Raw genomic sequence first — 26,072 nt, 5'->3', positions numbered from 1 at the left:
TTTGAGTCTTTGCTAACTCAGCCTCACTTGTTCAACCATGAACGCAGCAGCACAAAATTTACAGACGCAAGAAATACGAAAATTAAGGTATGTCAACTCCGATCACGTGATTGTTGATCGTCAAAATTTGATTGTGATTTTAAACAGCATCCCATACAAATTGTACAGCAAAGCAGCGTTAGGAGCAGCTAAATCGTGAACATTTTAATGCCTGTTTTTTTTATTGATTTTATTTTAATCATTGAAGTGCTCCTTGAAGCTCATTTCGGAAACAAAGTACCTATTGGATTTATTTACTATTCAGATCAGTATCCATAAGTGAAATGGAGTTATTACGAAAAACTATAGGCTGGGCTATACAATAGAAATTCAACGCAACAAAGTCAAACACTCTACTCAGTAGGATAAGCACGAGATAATTTTTAATTTGAACTCTTTCCTTCTGAAAGGCCCTTCAAGTAGCTTAAGTTTTATGCGATCGTTACATTAAGGCATGCTTTACACACTACCTCTCTCTCTCTTCATGGTTCTAAACACCAATAAACGTGCATACACAAAATATGGAGTCATATTGAAATTAATTTGCTAATTTTATTAAACGATTTAGATAAGAAATCACGATCGCGATAGATACACTGTATGTAAATGCGGCTAGCGAGACACAGGACACAGAAGCACCAAGTAAACGAGCGCCTAGGCCTGCATGAAAGCCTTCTTCTGGAAATGCGCCACCAGGTTTTTCATGATGGCTTTCCGCTGGAACACGACCTCACGCCGGCAGAAGCTGCCGAAAAAGAACGGACACTGGTACTCGACCGTCTCCTCGCACAGGGTGTCGCTATTGTTGGAGCGGGATATCTTAAATGCACCCTTCGAGTTTACTGCGGAAAGAGAGCGAAGAAAAGGATGAAGAAATCAGTGAAATGAACAAAAGGATAAAGAAACACGTGGCGTGCAATACTCACGGCAAAACAAGCCACCCAAAAAGCACGTCCGATGCGTGGACAAAACCGCATAATGGCCACCCTCGGTCTCCGGCAGCCGCAGCACAGAATATTGCCCGATCGCGGTGTTAAGCGAGTACGGCCAATGCGAAAGCCGCTCCCGGTACTCGACCGTGTACTTCCAGTGCTCCTGATTCCCGTGATCGGCCAGGATGCGAAAGTGCAATCTACAAGGAAAGCCAAACACATGATCAGTACATTTAAACACACATGCTCCCGGGTCTACGATCAGCTGACACCTTCCTACTTACATCGTGGGGTTGAGTTGCTTCATCCGGCTGAAATCGGCCACAAAATCCCACACGGATTCCGGATTGGTGTGTGGTATGACGGAATCGATCTCGTACCGCTCGTAGGATGAAGACAGGAAGTAGTACAGCGTGATCGCGATCGCTATCGCCGGGATCGCGCGTCGTTTCGTCCAGCGTCCAGTGATCGCCATCGTTCGAGAGGGTTCCGCAACACAGTGAGCACCCTTAGCGGCGAAAGGTTGATAAAATTCTGAACCGGCTGCGAGACCGAGCGGAGTTTGCGAGCTGCGATATGGAGATTGTTTACGCTTATGGTTTCGGTTGAGTTCAAGCATGCCGGTCTCCTCCGAAACTGTGTCGCACATGTGGTGCCCAGACGCAAGACGCGATCGTTGATATTCGTTGCGCATATCGATGGGCTTTATGCTTACACATTCACATTCCCTGCGGGATTTTACAGGGCGCGCCAGCTCGCTTGATCGAGTGGTTGGATGGAGCGCTTTATTTTTGCCAACCACGAGCGTGTGTTATCGGTTAGTTGTAATGGGCCATTTGTAATTGATTCGTTGCCAGCGTTTTGCCAGGCAGCACACGGAATGTGTTGTGGAATAAAAAAAAAATGCATTCGCACGGGGCAACGCCACGAGCCCTGTAACTTCCTTGCTGGGTGTTGGCCGGGGTTTGTTTCTTCTTGCTTGCTTGTGCAGCCGTGACGGAGCAAGCTGAACGAAACATTCGTTTGATGCTGGTGAATCACCGACAGTGGTGGCCGTAAAAGTAGGTGCAGCTTTGTATGCAACGAAGGCGCTGAGGTAAGTCACTCCAAAAGGGTTAACGGAAGGTCAGACCCAAGAGCTGGATCCTTTCCATGATGTAGCAATTTTTTTTTTCGGTTAGAAGAAATTGTTATGCTGGAGCCAATTGGCGGCAGAATTCACTAAACCCTCGATGTCCTTTTTGGTGCCTATATTTCAGGAGATGGCTTCGGAGTTCTATAACACGTTAGGATGGATTTTGAGCTGGGTACTCTGGGTGAGTATTAACCTATGCAAATCAAAATGTACACCGCTCCTTGGTGGTAAAATAACAAGTCTTTCCATTGTGAATCCTAGATTTGTTCTGATTTATTCGATGGTAATTTCAAGCTTATATACAAATAGCTACAAGAGCATTGGTTTATGCCATACATTTTCATAATGTGTTAGTTTCGGTGGCAAGGGAAATGTCCTTCAGTACGTCGACACATGATTATTTGGCTAAGGGCTGCTATAACATCTGGAAACACTTACAATTATTATTACCGACCGTGCGCAACGAATCCTAACCATATGAGTATTTGCTGGTATCCTTTTACGCATAAGAAAAGCGCATTTGTATTTTTACCGTTACTGCTTTCACCCGATGTTGGATGAGAATTTTTTTCTAGATCTACATGCATTTTTTCAAACGATCTTTTACGATCCTATTTCTATTTTTTTTCGCCCGTTCCGTTATGTACGGGTTCGTCCTTCCACGGAATGTTTAAAATATATTTTGACCAACGTTGAATCACTATAAGCTAAAGGAATGCTTTTCGTTGTTCTTGCACTATTGCCACTTGAGGCGGACGAACGGTTGAATTATAATTTTTCGCTATCCATTTCCGTGGGTGAATCTTAATTCCTTCAGCCCAGCGCTGACCGTGCATACGCGATGATGGATGGATGGTTGGATGGACCGTCGAAAGCCGCTTTCGAGCCACGGATGTCCAGGCACAACTCTTGAGTAGCTAAAGTACCGACAAGAATTGCGTTTGGACAATCAGAGCTAGAAATTGGGCTGTGTCGCAAAACGGGAACACACGGGACGGAGCATGGAAACAGCGATTCTCCATTCGCCGGTACCATTTCGGGCTTGCTGAAATGCGCTTTTCCATCTGCCGGTGGTTTCGAGGGTGTGGATGATTTTTCCCCTCTGGATTCGCTAGCCCGGCCCGAGACAAAACGAATAAAAATGAAGTAAAAAAAACGCACACACACATACGTGGGCGCGCGCGTAAAAAAAAAGATAAAATAACCTGAAAGCTCATAAAAACCAATCCAATTTACTGAAAAACCACTTGAAGTCAGCTGAAAATCCGTCGGGTCGTAAAACGTGAAGCACCAATTCACACAGGCGCGGAAGAGGGACCACGGTTTGGTGGCGGCATTATCGTTAGCGAGAGCCTCCCAGCCCCCGGTTCAGGTCCTGGCCGTCATGGTTTTGTGGCATTGTCTCTCTCACCCTCTCGAAAGGTCGGTAGGTTCGGGCTTGTGTCCTGACCGGACGCCGGATTTTGTCGTGTCGGGACAAATAAACGCAATCCGCTTGCTTAGTTGTTTTTGGGCATCATCTCTGCCGCAACCGACCCCAAAAATTGGGCACTTTCAGCGAAACCGTTTCCGATTGTCACCCAGGCAAAGAGAGAGAGAGAGAGAGAGAGAGAGAGAGAAAAACGGCAAATGGTGAAATGGCGATGAAATGAAAATGCCGTCCAAATGCGGCACCAACGATCGAAACCGACCGCCGAGTACCGGTCGCTGTGGGGAAAACGATCCTTCGAGCGGCCGCGGATGATCTGAAAATAAAAACGGTAAATGACGGGCGAGGGGAAAAAAACAACGCAAAAATGAAACGGCAATCGAAAACGCGGATAGCGCCGTGTGGTTGAAAAGTCATTCTCGTCGGTGCGCTGCAAGAGGATGCCCATTGGTGGCTGCTTTGTTTGTTGCCCTTTTTTTCGCCCATTACAAGCGCCCCGAAGCTGGAAATGGCCGTCGAAATAGTGTAGGTGTGCATCCTTCGAGCCACCGTGTCCGTGGGCTGGAATGAAGATGCCTCCTTGTGGCCATCCTTGCCGGTGGAAATGCAGCATTTTTTCTTCAAGCTCCAGTGACCGGAATACACGAGGAACGTCCAGTTCAGGATCATCCCGCGAACGGAACCAGGTTTCCACGGCAATAAACGGATAATCCTCCGTCACCAAAGAAACGGAGCCGACCGTGTTTTTGTCCGTTCTTGGGCGGGAACGTCCCGTTTCATCGCCAACCATCCAGCAGTGCCCATTATCTAAGCTGGGTTTGATTGCTTTTTCATTGTTGGGCGTTCAAGTTCCAGCGTCCGGTGGGAAAACAGACGGTGTGGAACGACAACCCCAACCCAGACATGGGCAGGAAAATGCACGTTTTCGTGATGGGAAAGTTTTGTAATGCTCACCGGGAAAACCCGGCGAGTTTTGGCTTTGATCTTTGATGGGTACGATCGCAACCGAGAAACTCGCCGGTAAGTTTGTTCCGAGACCACCAGCAAGATGGCTCAATTTGCAGCGTTCTCGCGGCTGTTGATTAATTAAAATTAATTGCACATAATACGCATCGAAAGGAGCCGCTCACTTTTCAAAACACTCGCCACTCTGGGTCGGTGCGCGTTGGCTGGGAAGTTTTTTAATTGTGAGCCTCCTTCCAAACCTCCTTCGGCTGGCTATCTCACGGGAGCTGGTTTTTGAAGTGTGGTATCTCGCGAGAGATCACCAGCGCCCTAATTTATCTGCTCAATATTCATCAGCAGCTGCGTTTCTTCCTTGCTTTAATTTTGTTCTAATTACATCCTCCCCCGTCCGGGCGCTCCGTGGATGAATCATGGATTCATGGATGAAAAATCGATCCGGAAGAAAATGCGTCCCGCTCACTTCCGAGTAACTTCCGGTTCCGGCCACCAGCGGCAATATCAACAAATCCACCAGCGCTCGTGGTCTGTTATCGTCGACCGGCAAAGCTTGTGCTATCCGCGGGCGCTTAGAAGGATCGGAAAGGCACGAACCAACAAGGAGCAAAAATAAAGGAACGCAGGAAAACGAAACGAAACAGACTCACCCGTAAAAACCCACCGCCAGTGTTGTTTGGCTGTTTTGCATTGTTTGCTTGCTAAATCAACACATTTCCGTCCGTGGCCACCATGGGCCCGCCATCAGTTCCGGTGGCCAACATTCGCTCGCTTTTGGCAGACCGTGTCTGGGAGGAGTCGATACGACGGGAAGCCAAGAAGGTGGAATAGAGGGGCAGGATGGTTGTTTCTCTCCTCCCCGGGCAATAATCAAAGCCGGTGCGGCAGTACGCCGCTTGAATGCGAATAGGCCGTGAAAAGAGGCAAGCAAACAAAAATTTTAAAACTGTTTATCCTGAGTATTAGTCTATTTCCCGGCGGCTGGTGGTCGGTGCTGGAAATACGACCGAGCTCCAGAAGTGAGGATGAAGAGGTGGTTTGGGCACACATACACCCACACACACACACTCATCCTCAACATATGGCATTTGGGACTCGCTCGGCGGAGGACCAAAGGCAAATAGTGTTGGATTGGAACCTGTTTCTTGTCTCTCGCTGGGAAAGAACAAACCCAATCGTCACGAAGCTTAATCGAATCGATGGTCGTGTCTCGGTAGCGGTTCAGGAATAAAACCATGCATTTTTGTGCTTTAAAAGATCAGTGTGCTAACCGTGCTATTCAAGCGATCGCATGTACACCCTGTTGATCGATGAAAGCAGCGTGTGGTGAGATAGCCGAAATGAGTGAAATATTTCAGTGAAATATTTCACCGACTTGATCGATTTCGCGAACACGTGCAAAATTCAAAACGCGCGCGGACGATTGTGCAGATTTTTGGATCTTTTTCCAATTGTGCTGTTTGTCTGGAAGGACACTTTGTAAAAACGTTTGAAAGTTAAATTCCCGCTAAAGGATACGTGGAAGCGTTCGTCCACATTGCCCTTCCGTCGCTTTGGGGGACGATAAAAAACACACACACGGATAATACGCAGATTTGATTGAACGAAATTCAACCGAAGGTTTAACACTTGTGTACTCAATCCAGCAGTAGAAAAAAAAACCAACCGGCAAGCAAAGCAATACGTTAAGCCTATCTCTCGCTTTTCATTTTTTTTTCTGCGCGCGTTTTTGTTCTCGCTTTGCTCCCACGTATGCTAATATTGTGTTCCTTACTGATCCCGTTTTTTACCTCCGTTTTTGCGTCATCCATATGCATGCAATTGGTATTCCCTCTCCAAAACCCCCCGCCTCCAACTGTTCCCTCCTCACCGCTATGTCTCCGCGCGAGCGGTCTCGATAAGTTTTGTTTGATTTTAATTTATCGTTATTGCAAACGTCCAGGCGCGCCCCGGCATTCGGGGCCACCTTCTGGTGCCTTTTGTTTGCTTGTGCGGCTTTTCAGCGGCACTCCCACTTCACATTCTCCTCCTTTCCATCCCAACGAATGACACCCCCGCATTGCAAATGGTTGGCCGGTTCGAATTGTACCACCACAGCCGGCAGTTGTTGTGCAACGCGAGTCCCATGTCACGCACAGGCACGTACCCAACCCGGATCGAACAGTTAACGCTCGGGGACCGGCAAGGGATGCTTCAGCGCCCACTTTTACACCCCTGCTCCCCCTTCCAAGGCATAACCACCCACCCACAACTCGATGTGAGCTTGGCAGCTCCGAATCCCCGAGTACGATTGGTGTGCGTGCGGGCGTGAAGTTTATTGAAAATTACGCCGGACGAACGCAACGGCAACGGCTGGCGTAACGAGCGACATGACGAGATGATGTTGCCCCGTTGACGTGAAAGGGATGAACCGGGTCCAGGGATGGAACCACGGACGGAACTCACAGACGCCCTCCATGTGACAGCCGCACAAAGCCGCGCACCCATTTGCCAATTTGCGCCGCTACCGAGTGCAGCGAGCTGCACGGCCACGACCACGCGGCCGGTTGTAATTTAGCTGTTACTTCGGTTGCATAAGGTGCCATTTTATTTCCAGCTACCTTAACCGGGTTCCATTGTTTGGTTCCAGTGCCGGTTCCGGTTCGTCTCGGGCGGGCACAGTTGAACGAACGGAATGGTAGAAAGCGGATTAGACGCGTCTACTTGCAGGATTACCGGTGTCCTTTTGTTTCCCTTTGGGAATGCTGGTCCAGTGAGTGAGGTTTAAAAACGACCGAGCTTGAACACTCGACAATCCCCGAATGAAGGCACGTTCGGAAGATTTGCGCTTTATCAGTCGATGCGTTGCATCTTACAACCAGCATCGGGAGCGCGGCGAAGGCAATCGTCGTGTTGGAAAATTGTCTAAATCAAGGCGCGCTAGTGCTACTACGGGTGATTCGGTGGTTTTGCATGTTAATTAATTTCCCACTCAATCCACCTCACTCGCGCGAAACATTGGAAGAAGTTTCGGCTTGCCTTCAGTACCATCCGCATGCGGGTCGCATTCGCACGGGTTGGCGCCATTTTTCTTGTTTTCCCAGCTCGCCCCACAGAGCATTGGGGGATGTTGGGATTTAATTTAAGGCACACGCCGTTATCCCAGTCCCGGGCTTTGCTAGCTTTGGTTGCTTGGTTGCTTGGCTTCCGGGAAACGCTACGTACCCACGTTTTTCGCAGTTTCTCTCCCCACCGTCGGGCCACCTCGGGACTGCCGTAGTAATTAATTTCCGACTATTTGTGCCTGCAATGAAAGTGAAAAATTAAATTAAAATTTAATTGTTTTTTTCTTCACCCTCTCTCTCTTAGCTCGGGGGCTTTTGCTTCCCCCGAGGGTGGGATTTCGAAGCGGAGCATTCTGTCCCGTCCGATTGGCTCCGGGGCTCAAGCGGAACCGCTTGGCGCCAGCTTTCCCAGAGGTCAACCGAGCGTTGCTGAGGATGGGGGAAAATGGCACCGCAGGCGCTTAGTGACGCGTGTTCGCATCCGGTCGACGCCATCTTCGATCACGGACAACGGATCGCGCACGTCTCCACGTGGCGGTGGGTCGCTTTTGATGTGCACTCTTTCGAGAGTGGAATTGGCTTGTGGTTTTTTTTTTTTATTTTCATCTATTTGTTGTTGTCTGCCTTTTTTGTGGCATGTTGCGCTTTAGTGCTTTCGAGTCGGGATTCGGGAATTTCTAGACAGTCACAGGACACAGAACCAAACGAACGGGTAACGTCCACAAACGCACGCACACACACACCGCTTCTTCGTCCACCACATCCGGTGGCTTTTCCGCGGTACAATCTTTCCCCTCAACGGTCCAAGATCGGTGGAACGTGACGGAAAATGACACGTTCAACTTTTGCAATTATTTATGCAGCACTTTTTTCGCTTTTTTCCTTTTTTTTTGTTAGTGTGTTGGTATGCCTTCCCGTCCCTGCAGTGCACTTTGGGCGATGCGGTTGCTCCCACAGCCAGTCCTATAAGGACACACCCTTCCCAACCGGTGAAGCGCATTCGATGGCATCAGAATTGGGCAAACAACTTCTCGCCGGTTGCCACCACCGGCCAGCCAGAGTCGGGAAAGTTTCTCGCCCGATTGTTCCTCTCGGGGTCGTTTGATTTGATGGTGTTTTGTATGGATGTGGTGCATGCCCGTGGCTTCATTATGCGCCGCTGGCAGGAACGTTTGTCAGCACGCCGGAGGACGTTCGAGTGAAAGGCGCCATCAGTGAGAGAGCATTAAACCGTCCAACTACTGCTGGCAGGCGACAGGCACCATCGAGCGGCCAGTCAAACGTAGGAGCCACAGAGAGTTGCACTTTTGGTTGCCATCATACAACCGATTCGCGCTCGAGTTTCACCATGTCAGTAGGCTTTGGAATGTGTGGAAATGAACGCTGCGTGCTTTTCCCGAGGAAACATTTCAACCATTTTTTGACATGGTTTTGGGGGAACAAAAGTTACACGGAATCGGGCTTGTTCGGTGCTTACAGAAGAAAACCCCGCTCATAATCGATTCAGCAAACACACGCCCCAACAAGGATCTCGAGTTTTACGAGCATTAGGGGTAGATCCTGGCCTGCCTTTCTTCGCTCCCGGCCGAATGGGAGGGGGTTTCACGTCAAACTTTTTCACATACTCCAACATTTCCTACTCATTTCCCAGCCTCGGACGTCCCGAGTTCCGCCCCTGCAAGGGTTGCAGCAAACGCACCAGCACAAGGCGTTAGTAAAGCGAGCGGAAGTTTATGTGCAGTTATTCCACCAGCGTGGTACATTGTTTCATAGCGAGCGCCATGTTCGGTGTGTTGAAAAAGTTCGCACTACGTTGCGTACGTATGTTTAGCGAGTTGGGAGGGATAGCGGGAGATGCTAGTGAAAAAGTCGAACCAGGTAGGGAAAAGTTTCCTTTCGTGGCACCCCGAAACGATCCGATTTGCAGCAATAGCAAACCGGCAGCTGCCTTTGCCACAGAGGGCTAACTTCATGCTTTAATATCTAGCGCAGTGCCGGTGGCGTAGTCTTCTCTATTTCCCTGGTGTGCCTTTTTCTCCAACAACCCACTGCTCGTATGGCTTGTGGCCGTGTGTGTGTGTGTGTGTGTGGTCCGTGCAGGAGCTTTTTTCTCGCCTCATCTTCACCCGCACTGCCTCGCTTGCTCACATCGCCCGTACACCCGACGACGTATCAAATTTGCATAATCCTTGTTTTCTTAATCCTTTAAGCTGAATGTTATCAAACGACATCACCGTCACCGCGTTGGACCGCGTGTGGGCTTCGGCTCTACCGACAACTAGCTCCCGCAGAGTGCCGGAGTCGGTTTCGGGTTTCGTCTCAGCGCGCTCGTGCAGGTGGAGGTCGGGAAAAACCCCTGCGAAAGGTCCTCACAACCCCGGGGAGCGTAGTTTGACTTCATCGTCAATGGGAAGTGCGGAACAGGACCTTTGTCCTTTGGTCGACGAACCAACGCAGACGGCGGCAGGTTTCGAATTCCGATTCCGGAAAGTGGGTCACCTCCCTCTTTCTCCTCGGTTCCTGAGGTGGAGTTCTTCTTCGTTATTTTTTTTGCTGTCACTACTTCCGGTTTTCTTTTCGGTTGTGGCTTTTGCGGCCCACGAAATCCGGCCAAGAATGTCGGTGCAGCGTTTGGGAATGACTTCGCACTGAGCAAGGACGACGCCCGGGGAGGTTCTTGCGTTTGACTTTTGCGAGGTGTGGTGATATTTACTCACCCGCTTGGTTTGGGTGAAAGGATAGCAATGAACGAAAAAAAAAAAATGCGAAGCGTAACCGCACACGCAGAACGCTCGTAAATATGGCTTTAGTCACTCTGCGGTGAATCGAGGTGATTTCTTGTGTTGCGTGTGTTTAAGACCTCTGTCGGCTTTCGACTTTCGACCGGAAAACGGGGCGCTTCATTTGAGCGATGTGTACCTTTCGAGAACGAGAAAGGACCACCCCAGTGACGAGCGGGGTTAACGGTGGTGTGCGACACCAACCGGGGAGGCTGGCTTTTCCCAATCGAGTTCGATGAAGGTTACTTCCGCAGACCGATAAGCGCATTAGTTGCGAGAGGCAAAGACGACCCGGAACGGAAAGTATGGTTGGCCTTCGAGTGGGTGGATTATGATGACATTTTCCAGCGAATGTCGCTTGGTTGTCGGTCACGACACGCTAACAAACGAACGAACGAACGAACGAACGAGTCCTTGAGCTCTCTCCTCCCAAGGGGACATCCGAATGTCTCGGTTGGTGCTCGATTTTACGCCAACGCCTTAAAATAAATGAGATCCCGTACCGGCACGGCACTTTATCTTGCCTAAGCGCAATTAGTTTGCATGGTTGCACTTTTCGCACCCGACTGGCGTCTGCAGAGGGCCGGATTAGGGCCGCCCGGAAGGTTCTTATATTTTCCGAGCTCTCCCCCAGCAGCCAGCCGTTCCGGGCGCGGCGAAGGATTTGTGCCGGCTTACGGGCGCTGATCGGTGTCGTCTGAGCGACGGATCGCACCGTCACGGGGGAGGATTTCTTTTCGGTGTTTCGTGGCGCCAGCTCGGTGGAAGCAGCCCTGTTTGGTGTAATTAAATTTCCCCAGGACCGTGGAGAGTGCTGTCTCGAGGTGACGTGGAAAAGTTGGGCCTGTTAATTACTTAATCGTCTCGATTATACGTGTGATTTGTGTTGCTCTATTGAAGCATATATTTTCGCATTTTGCAGATGCAGAGTGTTGGAGCGAAAAAAAATATTACACGTGCTATATCACGTCGAACGGGAAACATCCGTATTTAACGCACCAATGACATGAGTTCATGCGCCCCATTGTGGGTTGTTACAGGACAGATGCTCTTTTTAAAGCCCTCTTCATCAGTCCCATTCCGACTGCTCGGTATTCATGGTGGAATTCGAAACACAACTATCGTCCACCGATGGTCGTAATAGATGTCGTTAAACAATTTCAAGCCCGTATTTCAATTTAGCACCGAGTGTAGGTTATCTAACGAAAGTTCACCCGCGAGGTGGTTGATGGAAATTAGAAAATGGTGCAACTGCCGACCGACCCGGGAGTGGGATCATCCCATTTCCGTTCATTAGCAGCACGCTTTTCGGTGCTTTAAATGAAGCAAAAACACATTCCCCGACAAAAACGGTCCATCAAACTATCGGCCCCATGCGACACGACCCCCTGCGGTCCTTTGCCGTTGATCCATCCCGTGTCGGCTGATTCGAATGCCAACCAGCCAACCAAACCGACGCAGCTGACGGTTCTGCAAGCTGCAATGCAGTGCCTGGGCACCATTAGAGCAAGGACCGCGTTGGGGAGAGATGGGAAAGAAAAATAACGCCCATCCTGTGGTGGGCAGTGGTGCAATGGGGTGCGGGTGATGGCGTGCTAAAAACATTTCCCATCCCCACAAAACACGCGTAAGCACTCGCTAATGGGTTACCCGCTCGCCTTCGTGGTCGCGCCTAAATGGAAATGTAGTTTAAAATTAAATTAAACTTTTCATGGCCCCATATGTGTGTGTGTGTGTGTGTGTTTGTTGCCATGGAAACTTCGTTCCGCATCTATTCTGGGGTACGTTGATGGCAAAAGCTTGCAGTTGGCGAGATGCTGGGATTCGCCATTTTTCCCCATTCGGTTGGTTCCGAAAAACGATTGCATGCGGTTCGCTTGGTTTGGTTGGTGTGTGGTGAGTTTAGTGAACGGAATTATTAATTCATACACAAAAGTGAGTCTGGTGGGGCTTTTTCCATTTTCCCATCGCGGTTTCGGGCGCTTTTTGGAAGTCCTTTTGACTTCCACGAGGACGCTTTTGCCGTTTGCTTCTTACCAGGCACGGATTGATAATTTGATGATGTGTGCGCGCTTGCATGTGGCTCGGAAAACTAATGCCCGGGGGGTGTGCGATGTGGTGGGTGGGGATGAAACTCGTTGCACCAATTAAAATACCTTTCATGCCGCCACCGAGCCACACGACGCTTTGTTGCATTCCGCTTTGCGCCTTTCATTACGTCCCCGTAGCCCAGGAGAGACTGGGGTGTAATAATGCGAGCTTTATTCGGTCGATGGTATTAATGAGATTTTCCGGCTTGCAGCCACCTCCTGCAGACGGAGTGGCGCGTAAGCTCCCAATCCAATCAATGCACCGGGCGAAGGCAATGTGAAAACGTTGCACGCGTGAAATATGACCGCACGTGAAGGCGTTGTTAATGATTTACGCGGGAAAGCCCACCCGAAAGAGGGATGAAAAAAATCACTCCCAGGATGTGGGCGTTTGTCGTTTGATTTTTTGTCCCCATATGCCTACCCCCAACACACACACACGCCCACACACATGCACACCCAGCACATGTGTCGCGCGTTTGGCACAAAATTAATGGGGAATATAAAAATTAATCAGAAGCCACAAAATAGTGAATGAGTTGTAAAATATATTCATGACTTACTGTGGTCGGACGGGAAGCCGAAGTCCCGGACGGCGGGCCCGGAGCCCGAAAATCGATTTATGAGCCCATTAAAAGCACCCGAAGCATCGATGCGCGAAATTGGCTCGAGTCATGGACCGGAATCGCGCACTGGACCGGCTATTGGTCCTTTGCGTTGGTGGCCGCGAGCCCGGTTTGGGTTCGGTTTCTGGGGTGGTGAGATATTTTTGGCCGTCTCGCTAGCGGGGCACGGTGGCCACGAAAGATCATGGGATTCCTGCAAACCAGGGTGTCATTATAAATTTATTGAAACATTAATTACAATTAATTATAGATGTAGCCGACATTCACTTACGCTGCTGCCGCCGTTTCATGCAGGTTGTGTCGTGTGGGCTGTGTTTCCCGGGTCAATTTAGAAGCTCTCAATCTAGGGTTAGATCATCGCTTATCATGTCCAGGAAAGCGGTCGCGCCCGTGGATCTGTAATGAGAGGAGTACATGGACCCGTTGAAACATACAACTGGTTATGTAAAGCTTTTCCGTTCAACTACAAGAACAAAAAAGGACTAAAAGATACTCAAAAGCAACTTGAACTCATACACCCGATCGGCGGTTAATGGTGAATCGAAGTGAAGCCCCGAGAAGAAAATTATTAAATCAATAAATCCATATGCCACCCACGACCGACCGGGGAAGTTTACTTTGACGACAGCCATTCGGTGGGCAGCAATCACGCCCGGGAAACCCACCAGTGTTTCCTACCACCCGACGCCTAAGCCGGTGCGTTGTTGTATTTCTTTTAATAAAATTACACTCCCGAAACGTGCTTCCCGTGCGAAATCGGGTCCACGCTTACGGATGCGCTGCACCAGGACGGCTTGGCGTTTGATATTCCCGGCACGAACGGCACCTGTGCACCATGCGCGCGCGTTGAGAAGGTGCCAGATTGCTGCCGAGAAAGGCTGGATCAATCGACCCACAGGGCTAAACGTCAAAAGGTGAACCAACGCCCCAGACGCCACGCGTCACAGTTGCGAGTGATGGGACGGCCCTTCCAGAGTCGATCACGGAATCGATCTCACACTCGATGGGGGTGATTTGGTGCGAGCGTGAAGGGTGGAAATTCGAGCAGGTCCACATGATTGGAACCGACCGATGGGAAAGTGGCAATTGTCCGTCGGGTGCGGATGGTTTGGTTTCGCGACACACGACACGGGCTACTGATCGGGGGTGGCCTTTACGAGCTGATAAGATTATGTGCGAATGTGCCACTGGTTTATTGGCTCTCAACCTGGTCCAGGATTGAAGTCGTTTCGCTTTCGGCGCAACCACTCGGCCCGTTTTGGGGGTGCAAAAGGACGAACCGATAACGAGCGCCCGTTCGGGGGTGGGTCTTTTTTTTTCTCACTCTGTTTGACCGTCGGGCTGTCATAAAACCCACGTCTCCATGTAGGCTCGTCAGAGGGAACCCACGTGGTTTTACTTATGCGAAAGGTATCGGAAGAATCACCCATGATGAGGTTGGTTTCCGAATCGACAGAGCTTGAGCCTGTGTTAGGGTGGGCCACTCACTCATTAGCTTCCCCGCAATAGTGGAGCAGTTTCGGGTGGGATTTTCCCGGAAAAGCACGGTCAATGGCTGAAATCTGCCACCCCATGCCAGTGCCGGAGCATTATTATTCATTATCTGCTTTCGTCAATTGAGTACCGGGATCTAATAAAGTGGATTCGCCAAAAACCCATTATGAATGCATGATTGAGGAAGCGAATATTGAATGGATTCCATGGGACATCTTGCGGGAGCGGAACCACCCACCGGAAGTACCACCCAACAGCGATAGATTATGTACTTTTCGCATGCATTGTGATTCACAGGAGCGTTATCGCAGGCAACTAAATCGATTGATCAACAGATTAGTTCTTTTGAGGTGAAATATGCTATCACAATGGTAGTATTACACGTTTGTGTATGCTTTCAAATGAATCAGTTCGTTGGTGGTCAAGCACTATTTTAGTAAAACACTGCTTCGTTCATTATCACTTTGTAGATTATCATTTGCAGTGCGCAAAACAGAGCTACAACATGGAGGAGCTGGTGGAGCTCGAAGACCCCGTTTGGTTTATTTGACGGGAAATTGCATAATTGAATGTCCCCACCGGCGAGAAACCAGGAGTGAAGGTCCAAACAGAATGGAAACAAAAACAGGATAAAAATAATCAGAATAAAACTTGCCACTTCCTTCGGGAAATCCTGGCGCTTAGGGGGATGATATTTTTTCGTTTTATTTTGCAAATGTCCACCAATGGGCGAAGGCGAAGAGCGTTTCTTTTTCGAATGGAGCATTCGTTCGTTAGAACGTTCAGCTAGCACCGAGTTCTCTCATCAAGGGGTTGGAGAATTGCTTCACGAAAGGGCTTACAGGCGGCTGTGGGCTGGCGCTGTGTAAACAACGAATACGTTCCTCCAGCGTATTGTAATGGCAACAATGTTTCCGTCGGCATTTGTGCTGGCGTTTTTCCCGCAACTCCCGGTCCGCTCGGGCGATGAAAGCTGCTTTTTCACCACGGTATTATCGAGCAGCGCCAGCCTCTCGCGTTGCCCGCGACAGAGCGCACTTTTTGCATTGCTTTTTTTTATTTTAAATTAATCACCCGTATCTGTGTCATTCGTGATGGGATTTTATTTGCCTTTCTTCTCTGCTCGCGTGCCATTCCGTCACGGCAGAACGAACGAAACCCCTGAAGCAAATGAAAAAAAAAAAAAAATACAGCGAATACCGTTTCTCTTCAGCCCTTGCTGGGCTTGTGCAACGAGCAGACAAACAAACGATGCAAATTGCAATCGGCCGCATCCGAGGCCGTGGTAAGGGGGCCGGGCACTTGCTGAAGAAAACCCACCGTTGGTGGTCGGTCCTGTGGCTTGTGGGGTTTTTTCGCGTCGCACTGCCCAGCGCGAACGGGAACGTAAACATTCTACCACGATCGTGCCCGATCCGGCCGGTGCATCCAGCGCAAATGGGATGATTTATTCATTTCTGTGGTTTAATGAATACGACGCCACACCCGTAGGACGAGCTAAGTTTGCTAATGGTGAAGTGGGAGTGCTCAGCTTTTTTCTACCTTTCGTCGTCTCGTACGCTATCCGCTCCTTTTCGGGGAAAACTGGGGAGACCCTGCGTCTCCCGGTGGGTGGAAACGTCGCTATCTACATCGAATAAATTTAATTAAATAAAACGGACAGTGAACAGCAGCGAACACGATGTACACTGGGACGAATGAAGGCAAAACATGCTGATTTGCTGGAGCAGAGGTTCAGTAGCAGAGCCTCATTGATTGCGCTCTGGTCTCGCAGGACTTTCGGGGAGAAAAACAAGTGCTGTAAGGCATCGTTTTTGTTAGTAAAAGGGACAAAATCACGATCCCATTTGGGTGGAATAAATCGTACTCCAAAACGTCGAGGACGTCGCTGTCTTTTAGTTGTTTTCGATCGTGAAGCACAATCGTTATTCATATATCGCTGATTAGTGATTAACATGAAGCTCGAATCGGTGTAGTAATGCACGCTCTAGTGCGGGCGATATTTTCCGTTGGTCGGACCCTTTGGTATTTCTCAATCCATTTCACCCGTCCCATGCCGCTACTCTGAATACGCGCACCTCACTTGAGAAAGTCATAAAGCGAAAGCAGCAAAACCAGCAAACCCATTCAACTAATACCCGATGAATTAGTTCGACGCGAGCCCCATCGGGCGCGAATGGGCAACTCCACCGTCGATGGTGGCACATATGAGGCTCCAGCCATGTACGTGTGCACTCGACTAAAGGACGGAAAAACGCGAGCAACCCAGCGGCAAAGTGTTTAATAACGTGACCGGCAGTAATTTATATCTTTCACCTTTCTGATTTTTATCTCACCTGTGTACTTTGTCGCCACCGCCCAAGCGGTTTAGCCGAGGCGGCGAAGGCAACCCGCACACGGCGGTGGTTAGTTTGGATAAACGGTTTGACCAATCATTAAAGCACTTGTCCTGACTGGGCGCCCCGAACGGAGGAGGAGGGCAAAGTCGGAAGTCGGGAAAAGCGACAAAAAAAAAAGCAAACCAAATCGGCTCCTTTCTCGGACGGGTCGTTTAGACGACGCCATTTGGCGCCATTTGATCTTTCACCGGGGTGGTTTTTAGTCGCTCCGTTCGGACGTACCGGCGCTTGTTGGGGCTGGTTTTTTTTTTTTGGTGGCTTTTCTCCATTTTCTTGCACACACTCGCAAAGCCTTTGAGGGGATTTTTCTCTCGTTTTATGCTTCTTAGATTTCTTTTTCTCCTGGTCCGTTTTTGCGGCTGTTACCACACGGTCGCAGCACTTAAATGCACATGGCAAACCGTGGAAGGTCGAGTGGCACGAGATACTCCGGGGGTGACCTTAGAAACGGCACGATTGCAGTCAATGTTTATCGTTTCCAAATTGGTTTAAATGCGCTGGTACCTTGGGTGCTACAGTCTTTGGGCTTCCGAGCGAGAGTCGAAAAAAAAATTGCAATGACCATATGACGCGTTTGGAACGCAATTGCAACTGGTTTGTAAGGATTTTTATCGCTTCAGAAACACCTTCGCGATTGGAGCTATGAAAGCCATTGAAATGCGATTTTCATTGAGTTGCGATTTTAAAGTAACCTAAAGGTCTGTATAAATACTTTGAACGGTCTTTTTTATGAGGTTTTTTCTCGAGTGAAGTTCTATGATAGAGTCTCATAAAGGCCAAGCTTTTAATTTGAGAAATATAATCCTTTTTGCATAATGTGAATTGTTTAGAGAGTCAATCGGTTATCTATCTGCTGTTAATCTGCTGGAATAGTAGATAATCTCTAGTACTCATGGTAGAACTCGACCCATATCTTGGTCTGAGCGAGAGAGGTGATAAGGCTAGAGAGGACGCATACCCCGAAATACTGCTTCCGAGTTAAGCCGAGCGCGGATCTTCTCACGCTATACAAACACCAGCGACAGCGCGAGACAAGTACACTTAAATCAGATCGCTTCGCGTTCACTTGATCTTCTAATTTCACTCACACTTCTGCTTGGGGGCAACGTCTTTTGTTAGTTACGCTCCATACGGGGTCCTGTCAGTCTTGATGAGTTGACGCTAAAGTGTAGTCTATGGTTGGGAGCCCTTTCGTAAGTTACACGCGTAGTGCAAAAGTTCTAAATTAGGTGGCGATAATGGTGTCCTTTGATGTGGCTGCGATTATGTGTCAAAGTGCAAGTGAAAGTGTTTTCGCTCCAAGCAGCGCTTGTGAAGATCAAGCCTCATTGGCACGTTCGATTCATTCAATAGTGATAAGTGATAAGTGAAACAGTATGAATGAATGAAAAAAGTAAAGTTAGTGTACCTAAAGTGTGATCACGCAGGGTAATAGCCTAAAAATGGCAATTTCATCGGTGATAAGTTGCGTGGAAGTAATTGCGTGCATATCCAAATCCGGTTACAAGTGGTGCAAAGTAAAGCCAAAAATTCGTGTAGTTAGTTGCGGATAACGGGATCGTTAATCCTGCACGTGGTGCGCGATTGTGTTAATGGTAATGTTTTAGTGAACAGTGAAGTGCCAAAATTTATTATTTCGTAGTATACCAGCCTACGTTTTGGTGCATTTCAGTTTCAAGCATTTTGTGAAGTGTAACGGGTTCGTGATATTTGTGGTGTAGTTATCGCGTTGGTGTTATAATTATAAGTGCGTTCCAGCCAGTGTATGGTGCGTCTGTTACTGATTCATCTCACGCCATCGGTATAGAAGCGGTCATTGATCTCAGGAGTAGTCTTCAATCAACCGGAGCAGTATCACTCACACTATAGCAAATGGTGTGGAATGCAGACTTGCGGAGTCCAGAGCATTGATAAGAATCAATGTCTCGTAAAGGTAAGTAACTTTTTGTACAAAGATTTTTCTTACTCTTCTTTCTGGGAAGTGGGATGTAGCTTTTCATATTCCCTTGGGTAGGTTGGATTTGGTTAGATTTTCTATGATTTGTTTTTATCGATTTTGAAATATGATTTGTTAATTACGTGAAATCCATCAAATTATTGTTGTCTTCAATAACTCTCCTCTTTGATTGGCATTACCATTGAATACACATTTTCCAATGTATCTAAATCACATGCCCACGTGCCGCGTACATGTCACGATGTTAACGCAGTCAAGCTGCGAGTGAATATTTGTATTAATTTAGCTTCCACATAGACCCGCCGCGATACCGTCAGATTAGTTTGACAAACGAAAATTAATCCCGCCTGTAATGCGAAGCGCAGATTGCAGCACCGGTGCATTAGAATCATGAATCAAGCCCGAATCAATTTGCATGCCAACCGAAACGCGATCCCGCCAGCGACATCCCGACACCACGAAATCAGGACCGTCCGACTTCTGATGGAAGGATATGCGTGTACACTGTGTACATTGTGTCGCTTGAGTCATGGTTTCAAATCGCCACCGAAGGGTATTGTTGTTGCCAGTTGATTCCGTATCTGCCGTTGCACAAATAATGGCACCGTGACAAACAAAACCCACCCCAAACCCGTTTGCAGGATGCCACTCGCGGGAGCGATACCATCGACTGTCACCATAAATCGCATTGATAAAGCGAAACGCGGCACGACAGGCGCGCTCCTTCGAATGGTGGTGTTCGAACGTAATGAACCCGCCGGCAAAGGCTACGGGTAGGCGAGTACAGTTTTCCAGCCACGGGCTCACCGGTTCGGTCACATTCGGTAGTTAATTAAATAGCACTCATAAATCACCGGATGCCCCCTCCCCTTCCCTCTTCAGCATGTGACCTCTGACCGGTGGTGGGTTCCAGGCTCATTTGCTCGCAGCATCCGTCCCACCCTCCGGGAAAACCACCTCTCTCGAAAGGTGGGGATGGGGCGAGAAGATTTTACATCAAATTCCATTTATCACCACTCCGCTGGCACCAATTTAGAAGCCCGCGGGCGGACTCGCCGTTCCAGTTAACCTACATAATGGAGATGGGAGGCCCTGGTGGAGGTGTCGCAGGATTCATGTCCTCAATCACGGGCGCTTGGAAAAGCGAGAGGGTGACGGGTGATGAGACCCCGATTTAAGTTCGCGCAACACGTCCAAATTTTGCCACGCCAACTGCGATGGTGGCGTTCGGTAAACCAGCACCTGTCAGCCTGGTTTACCACCGTGACAGATCAGCTGTCACATTACGTCTGTCGGGCGCTTCGGAGAATTCGAATATGCAGCCAGGAGTTTTATGTGCCTTTCTCGTGACTGTTTTCCCGTGATGGTAGGAACGGGTTAGTTCGAAGGTCGTAGCCCGATTGGTCATTACAAGGACCCTTTCCATTAGCAAACTGCTATGGTTACTTAGGTGCATTTGTAGCAATTTCACTTCGTTCAAGAAAACGTTCCTTTTGCAAAGCGATAGAAACTTGACTTAATTAAAAAAAACCTTGTCACATGGGTATATGCGAGAATAACAATGTGCGTCCTAACCACACACTCACACAAAGCATTCTTGTTGTAACAATCGGCCAAGTCCGTCTCGCATGTGTCCCACTTGATGGCCACTCGAAGTGGAGAGCATTCGAGAGTCCTGGGTGCTGGGGTTTCGGATGGATACGGAATTAAATCAAATCACTATTATTTATCTATTCTAAACTAATAAATTACGGTTGGCACTTGAGGTTGTCCGGTGAAACCGGCCCACCCCGTGTGTGGGTGAGGGCACGTTCCACAAAGTAAGCAGGATCTCTATTTGCATGCGCAACTGTTAGAGGCACGTTCACGACCACGGTGTCAACGCGTCCTGGCGAGTCCTGCCGTGGGAGTGAGGAGTGAAACAAATAAATAACGCCAGCACAGGCAGGCTGCAGTGGCCGTATGGGGGAGAGGTCCTGTGCGGATTAGAGCCGAGTGCCATTTTATAGCGCACTCTAATCAAAGATCAACAATTGCTCAACCGGATTGGTGACCCACCGTCGGGACACCGAAGGGAAATTCGATGGCGACAACGGTGGCGCGGTTGTTGCATATTAAGAAGACTCGCCACCACTCTTCTGGGGCTCCGGCGTTGGCCACCAATCGGTCCCTTTTGGACGCACCGCAAGCATAGCGAGCTGGGAGCGTACGTGGTGTGCAGGGATTTTCATTATGTATTCTCGGGCCTCGAGTTGGGACGTATTCCCCAACGTTCCTCAAGCCCAGCAGCGCAGGAGGAGGTTTGCTTTCGATAAACACCTGACCTGCGTCTGGTGCGGTGTCGACCACCAGGTCCAACAGACGGTTCACACCTGCCCTCCCGGCCCACGTGAGTTCACCTCTTCCGGTTTGCCTTTCTTGTTCGAGTGGCTATTATGTTTCCGACAACCGGCACTGGATAGCGCCATCGACACTGTGGTAGACCACTCACCCACGCTGGTGGAGGCATCCAAAGCGGCTTGAACATAAACATCATAATCATATCAAAATACGGAAAACAAAATATGCAAATTTGTTCTAAATTACTAAATCAAAATAGAGTAAATATTCATGGCCACTCCGGTCCTGCAGCCTGTGGGTGAATTGTGGCCCCTTTACCGTCTGAACGATGCAAACCGGAGGGTGACTGTTTTCGTCCTTACTGTGGGTGGGAGTGACTCGATTTTTGTAGAGAATAAACGACCTCCTTTTTGGGATGGTGGGGTATAAATGAATGCTCGGTTGTTACGAGTGGCTTAACATGACCGAGCCAAGGAAGGTCGTGGATGATATTGATCCGGAATCACACATGCCCTCAAGGGGGATTCGTCCACACATAATCAATAAGCTAAAGGTATAGACAAAAAAAGTGTTTGGAATTTTTATTGCAGCTTTGTAGTGACCAGGCGACTCCATTTAAACATTCATCATTAACCAGGCGCCTCCATCTGTGAGCAAAAATCAACATTTCTGTGGCGTAATGAGCTGGCTTATCATCTAAAGAATATGTTTCATGCTTAATTTTTATGCGTAACAAAGAAATCCACCAGCGCGTGCAACATTCCGATCGATTTTTGTCACGTTGTCAAGCCAAACTGGCATTTCCATCGATAAAATCAACCCTCACCGCGACAGCGACAAGACGCTGCCATCTCCGTGAGATGACAAGCCCGAGAGTGACATGAAAACTTTTTAATCCGCTTCCATAAATAATTCTTAGTGTTTGGTTTGCCGCACCCGGGTTCAGCTCGGTGAACAGTGGGAGCAAACATTGCGCGGTGAATCTCGACGTCGCACTCCCGTCACGGGTGCGCAGTTCCAAAGCAGGAAGATAAGTAAATTCTTGCCTAGCATGACACTAAAACTTTAATTAAACAAGTAAATTTATTTACGACGACGACAGACGACCGAACGAGGATGCTTTTTCCCCCTGATGGAGTGTAAAATTCTGTCCCGTGCCATGAGTTGGTGAGCTGTCAAAAGTTAGAAGTCGACGGGTCGGGGCATGACGTCGAGGTTTTTTTTTCGAGTGCCAAGTGCTTCTTGTCTCACTAAGATTTGTCGGTCGGGTGGCGTGAGAGCCTGGAAGCACAAAGAAGCGTACGGACGCTTTACCAACTACTCCGTCGCAGTTCTCCGTCAGAGCGAACAAGCGCGATCTTCAACGGTAGACGGTGCCGTTGACAAATGGTTTGATGAATAATACAACTGATAGGTTTTGGAAGCAACCGACGAGCTCAAACGTTAGATCGTTAGGCATGCATAGTGCCATTTTTTGCCTTTAACTCAACCGACGGCTAGCTGGCTAGTTTCCGGTGCGACACGACATCGTGACTTTTACGCCGCATATTAAGCAGCCAAATAAAGGTGCTATGCAAATACCTATTTACTTTGCAGCTTCGTGTCCCAAAAACCCGGAAGCTATAAAGTGTTGACCCGTTTTGTACAGTGCAGAGGGTTGCTGAAAGCCTCCCAAACAGTGCCCCATTCAACGACGTGTGGTTCTGGTGGGAAGCAGTATGTGCAGGGCGAAACTTTCGCGCTCGATAGTGAACTCATTCATCAATTTGTGGGGAATAATATAGGGACAGGTGACCACGTGCCGGGCTTAGCTCGAAGAGGTGATGAATTATTAACTACTCTTTCTATCCAGCCCAGGAAAACTGGCTGAATCCGTGGGCAGACGGCGAGTAAGCTAACTCGCGCCCGAAGTAAACTAACGAAAACTAATCGAATCACTCCGATGACAAGGAAGTATGTGCTGATGTTCGTTGCGCTGACCGCGTCAGTGTTGCAACCGTGCGAATTGAGTTCCGCGTCGGACTTTGCGGTATGGGCCCACATACCGGGGTTTACCAACAATAGCAGCCTTGGGTCGTCCGGAAACGTGGAAGAGAACACGAACCACATCCTGGATGTCGTCGACCGGCTTCAATCGATCAACGAGGTGCTGGACGAAGCGCAAACTCACAGCCTGAACCCCGTGGTCATCGCATTTCGGTACATCGTAAACAGTCTGGTGGAGACGACCTATCCCATTTTCACGGGGCTCTCGAATGCGTCCTGCCTTTGCGACGGCAACGTATCGGCCATTTTCAGTGACATCCAGCTGAACATAAATGCAACGATTGCGCTGCATGATCAGCACCTGGTAGCGATCAACACAACGGAGAAAATTCTGGGTGCGCCAATCGCAGAAAACATCATCTCCGTGCTGGACCAGTTGTTGGGCTGTTTGGCAAACTTGAGCATTGTCCTGGAACAGCTCGAGCCCTCCCTCATCGAAGTTCAGCAGTTGCCGCAACTCCCGAACCAAACGATGGTGGATGCCATCGTTTCGAACGCTACTATCCAAGAGCTGAACGACATCCTGCAGGAATACGCCATCATCGGAAGGACCGTGGTCACGCAAATCAACGCCACTGTCAATCGCATCCACCTGATGGATGGCTTTCTGGTTCGGATCTCCACCGTAGCCAACGACGAGTGGCGTAATCTGAACAGCACGCTGAGCGACGTCAACGCGAAGCTTCGTTTCGGAATGCAAACGCGGATTTACGATGCCTTACACCCGCTCCAAAGTAGCTTCGACAGTAACGTAACTGCGACTACAAAAAAGCTGCAACTGTTCTTGCAGGACGACGTGGCTGAGTTTCGTTGGAGAGCCCGAACCACCAGCAAGATGCTCCACGAGCGGTTGGTTAATGTTACCCACCTGCTCGACGATGTGGCCGCTCGAATAGCGGTGAAGTCGAAGGTGCAACAAGAATCGAACCGGGTGATGAACCAAACCAACGATTTACTTTCGCATATGGCTTGGTCGATAGCACTGGGCGTAATTAAGAACTACACACGAATTGAAGCGTGCTACCAACGGTTGGAAAATGAGTTCGACAAAATTCCGCGGCTCATCAGTGAGCTGATCGCTAACTGTGGTCGCCGGGAGGCTCGCATGATACAATCCATTCTAAACGCCCACACAAATGGAAGTGGTGTGAAGATTCTCAGGATCATTCGGACCGTACTCGATTACGAGGCTTTCCAGTATTCCAAGTGCATGAGCGGACTAACACCCAACTCATCGCTACAGTTGAAACAGCAACGAAGTGGCTGCTTGTGGAAAGCAGCTCATTTCTCGAAAGATATCGCAATCCTTGGCTCGAAACAGCTGCTGGATTGGTTCGAGGAGATACTACGTGATGAGTTAAGCTACGCTGCCGAGCGTTTCCAAGCGCGCGTTAGTCTCATCAACCATCAGGCGCGGTTGCAAGTTGCCAACCTGTTGGTATCGATGGAACTATGCACGTGGTAGGGTGGTGGTACTCGTTTCGCGTAAGAGATCATTGCACTTTGCACTCTCTAAACACACCCTCTACCACGTCAGGTCGGCTAGCATTTACTGGGGTGAAATAGACATCCACAATAACCGCAGCGCCGTTTCGCGAACTCACTCAACCCGCTCGAGCTCGCACAATGGTGCTTAATTAAAATTTTAAACCCACCTCCGTCAGTCAGCGTGTCCTGTTCGCGTTCGATCACGAGTTGCCCCGTGAATCGATCCGTTTCAAGCCCATCATCGGTGTGACCGACAGTGTTTGCGTTAGCCGTGAGCAAATAAAAGGCAACCCAACCCTACTGGGCCCGATTTCGAATGTGTGGCACTTTGTCGCGCTCACGATTGATAGGGCTGACCTGTACGCCCGATGTCACCACCGTCACTAGTCTCGCCCCCCCCGGGCAGGTGGGTCGCCAAGGACGGCTTGGGCACTAGTTTTAATCGATTTAATTTCCCGCGCCTATTTTATTCATCCACGTCGTTGATGAATTGAAATTGGAAACAATCAAAATTTAATGAGCACTCGTCTGGTCACGCCGACCAGCGTGAGTGCCGGGAGGAAAAAGGGCACATGTACCGCGGCACGACTCGTGCGCCCTTTGCTGCGGTTTGCGTTCATTTCGAGCGTCCATTCGCGTTGTTGTTGTTGCGCTATTTGTGCCGTTTTTTTTTCTTCTTCATTCCGTTCGATATCCCTCCACCAGCTCGCAACCAATTCCGACAATTCCATCACTATTGATTATTCGACGCGTGCACCGCAACGCTGGGATGTGCTCTGGAACCGGGATTGAGATATTAAAAGAACGTTATCAACCCCAAGCCGTACAGGAGCGGGTGCCCGTTTCACATATTGACAACGATCGATGGCTGCGATAAACTTTGGCAGATTGCTGCTCTTGGTAATCGTGCGCACCGTTCGCAATAGTCGCGCGCGTGGCTTGTTGCGGTGGTTAACCAGTTAATTGTTATTGATACGGTTTGAATGATGCATCCGCATTATCGTTTATGATTGCCGATCGGTGTGTTTTGGTCGCGTACGGCTCACGCCAGAACGACGGTGTACATTAAAACACCGATTAGTGTGCATTTGCTGCGACAGTGATGGTCCATCCGTCATGGCACTCGTAATGGGCTGTAACGACCGCCGCTTGAAATGGAGATGATCGTTTGTGCAAAACGATTGTTTATCGTTCATCATAAACCAACCGCGCAGAAGGGGTATTTTAAGCTTTATTAATAAAAGAAAAAATCATATAAGTAGAATTTATTCATCCACCCGACCACAAGCGCCTCTGTTCACCGGAGTGCCTCG

At 49.1% G+C, this 26,072-nt stretch overlaps 2 protein-coding genes across 2 annotated transcripts; one reads left to right on the top strand and one right to left on the bottom strand.

The window, feature by feature from the left end:
- Positions 1 to 552: 552 nt before the first annotated feature.
- On the bottom strand, positions 553 to 1,446 carry LOC128726315 (uncharacterized). Its single transcript, XM_053820118.1, has 3 exons — positions 1,256 to 1,446; positions 966 to 1,171; positions 553 to 881 (listed from the first exon to the last, which is right to left on the bottom strand). The coding sequence occupies exons 1-3, from the start codon at positions 1,444 to 1,446 to the stop codon at positions 694 to 696; spliced, it is 585 nt and encodes a 194-aa protein (XP_053676093.1). The 3' UTR covers positions 553 to 693.
- A 21,721-nt stretch (positions 1,447 to 23,167) lies between these two features.
- LOC128724756 (uncharacterized) lies at positions 23,168 to 24,736 on the top strand. The gene has a single exon (XM_053818478.1). It carries the CDS (start codon positions 23,168 to 23,170, stop codon positions 24,734 to 24,736), a length of 1,569 nt encoding a protein of 522 aa, XP_053674453.1.
- The last annotated feature ends 1,336 nt before the right edge of the window (positions 24,737 to 26,072 follow it).

The sequence above is a fragment of the Anopheles nili genome, chromosome 3, assembly GCF_943737925.1.
Source record: "Anopheles nili chromosome 3, idAnoNiliSN_F5_01, whole genome shotgun sequence".
Classification (NCBI taxonomy): domain Eukaryota; kingdom Metazoa; phylum Arthropoda; class Insecta; order Diptera; family Culicidae; genus Anopheles; species Anopheles nili.
This window is presented reverse-complemented; position numbering and strand designations above follow the sequence as displayed.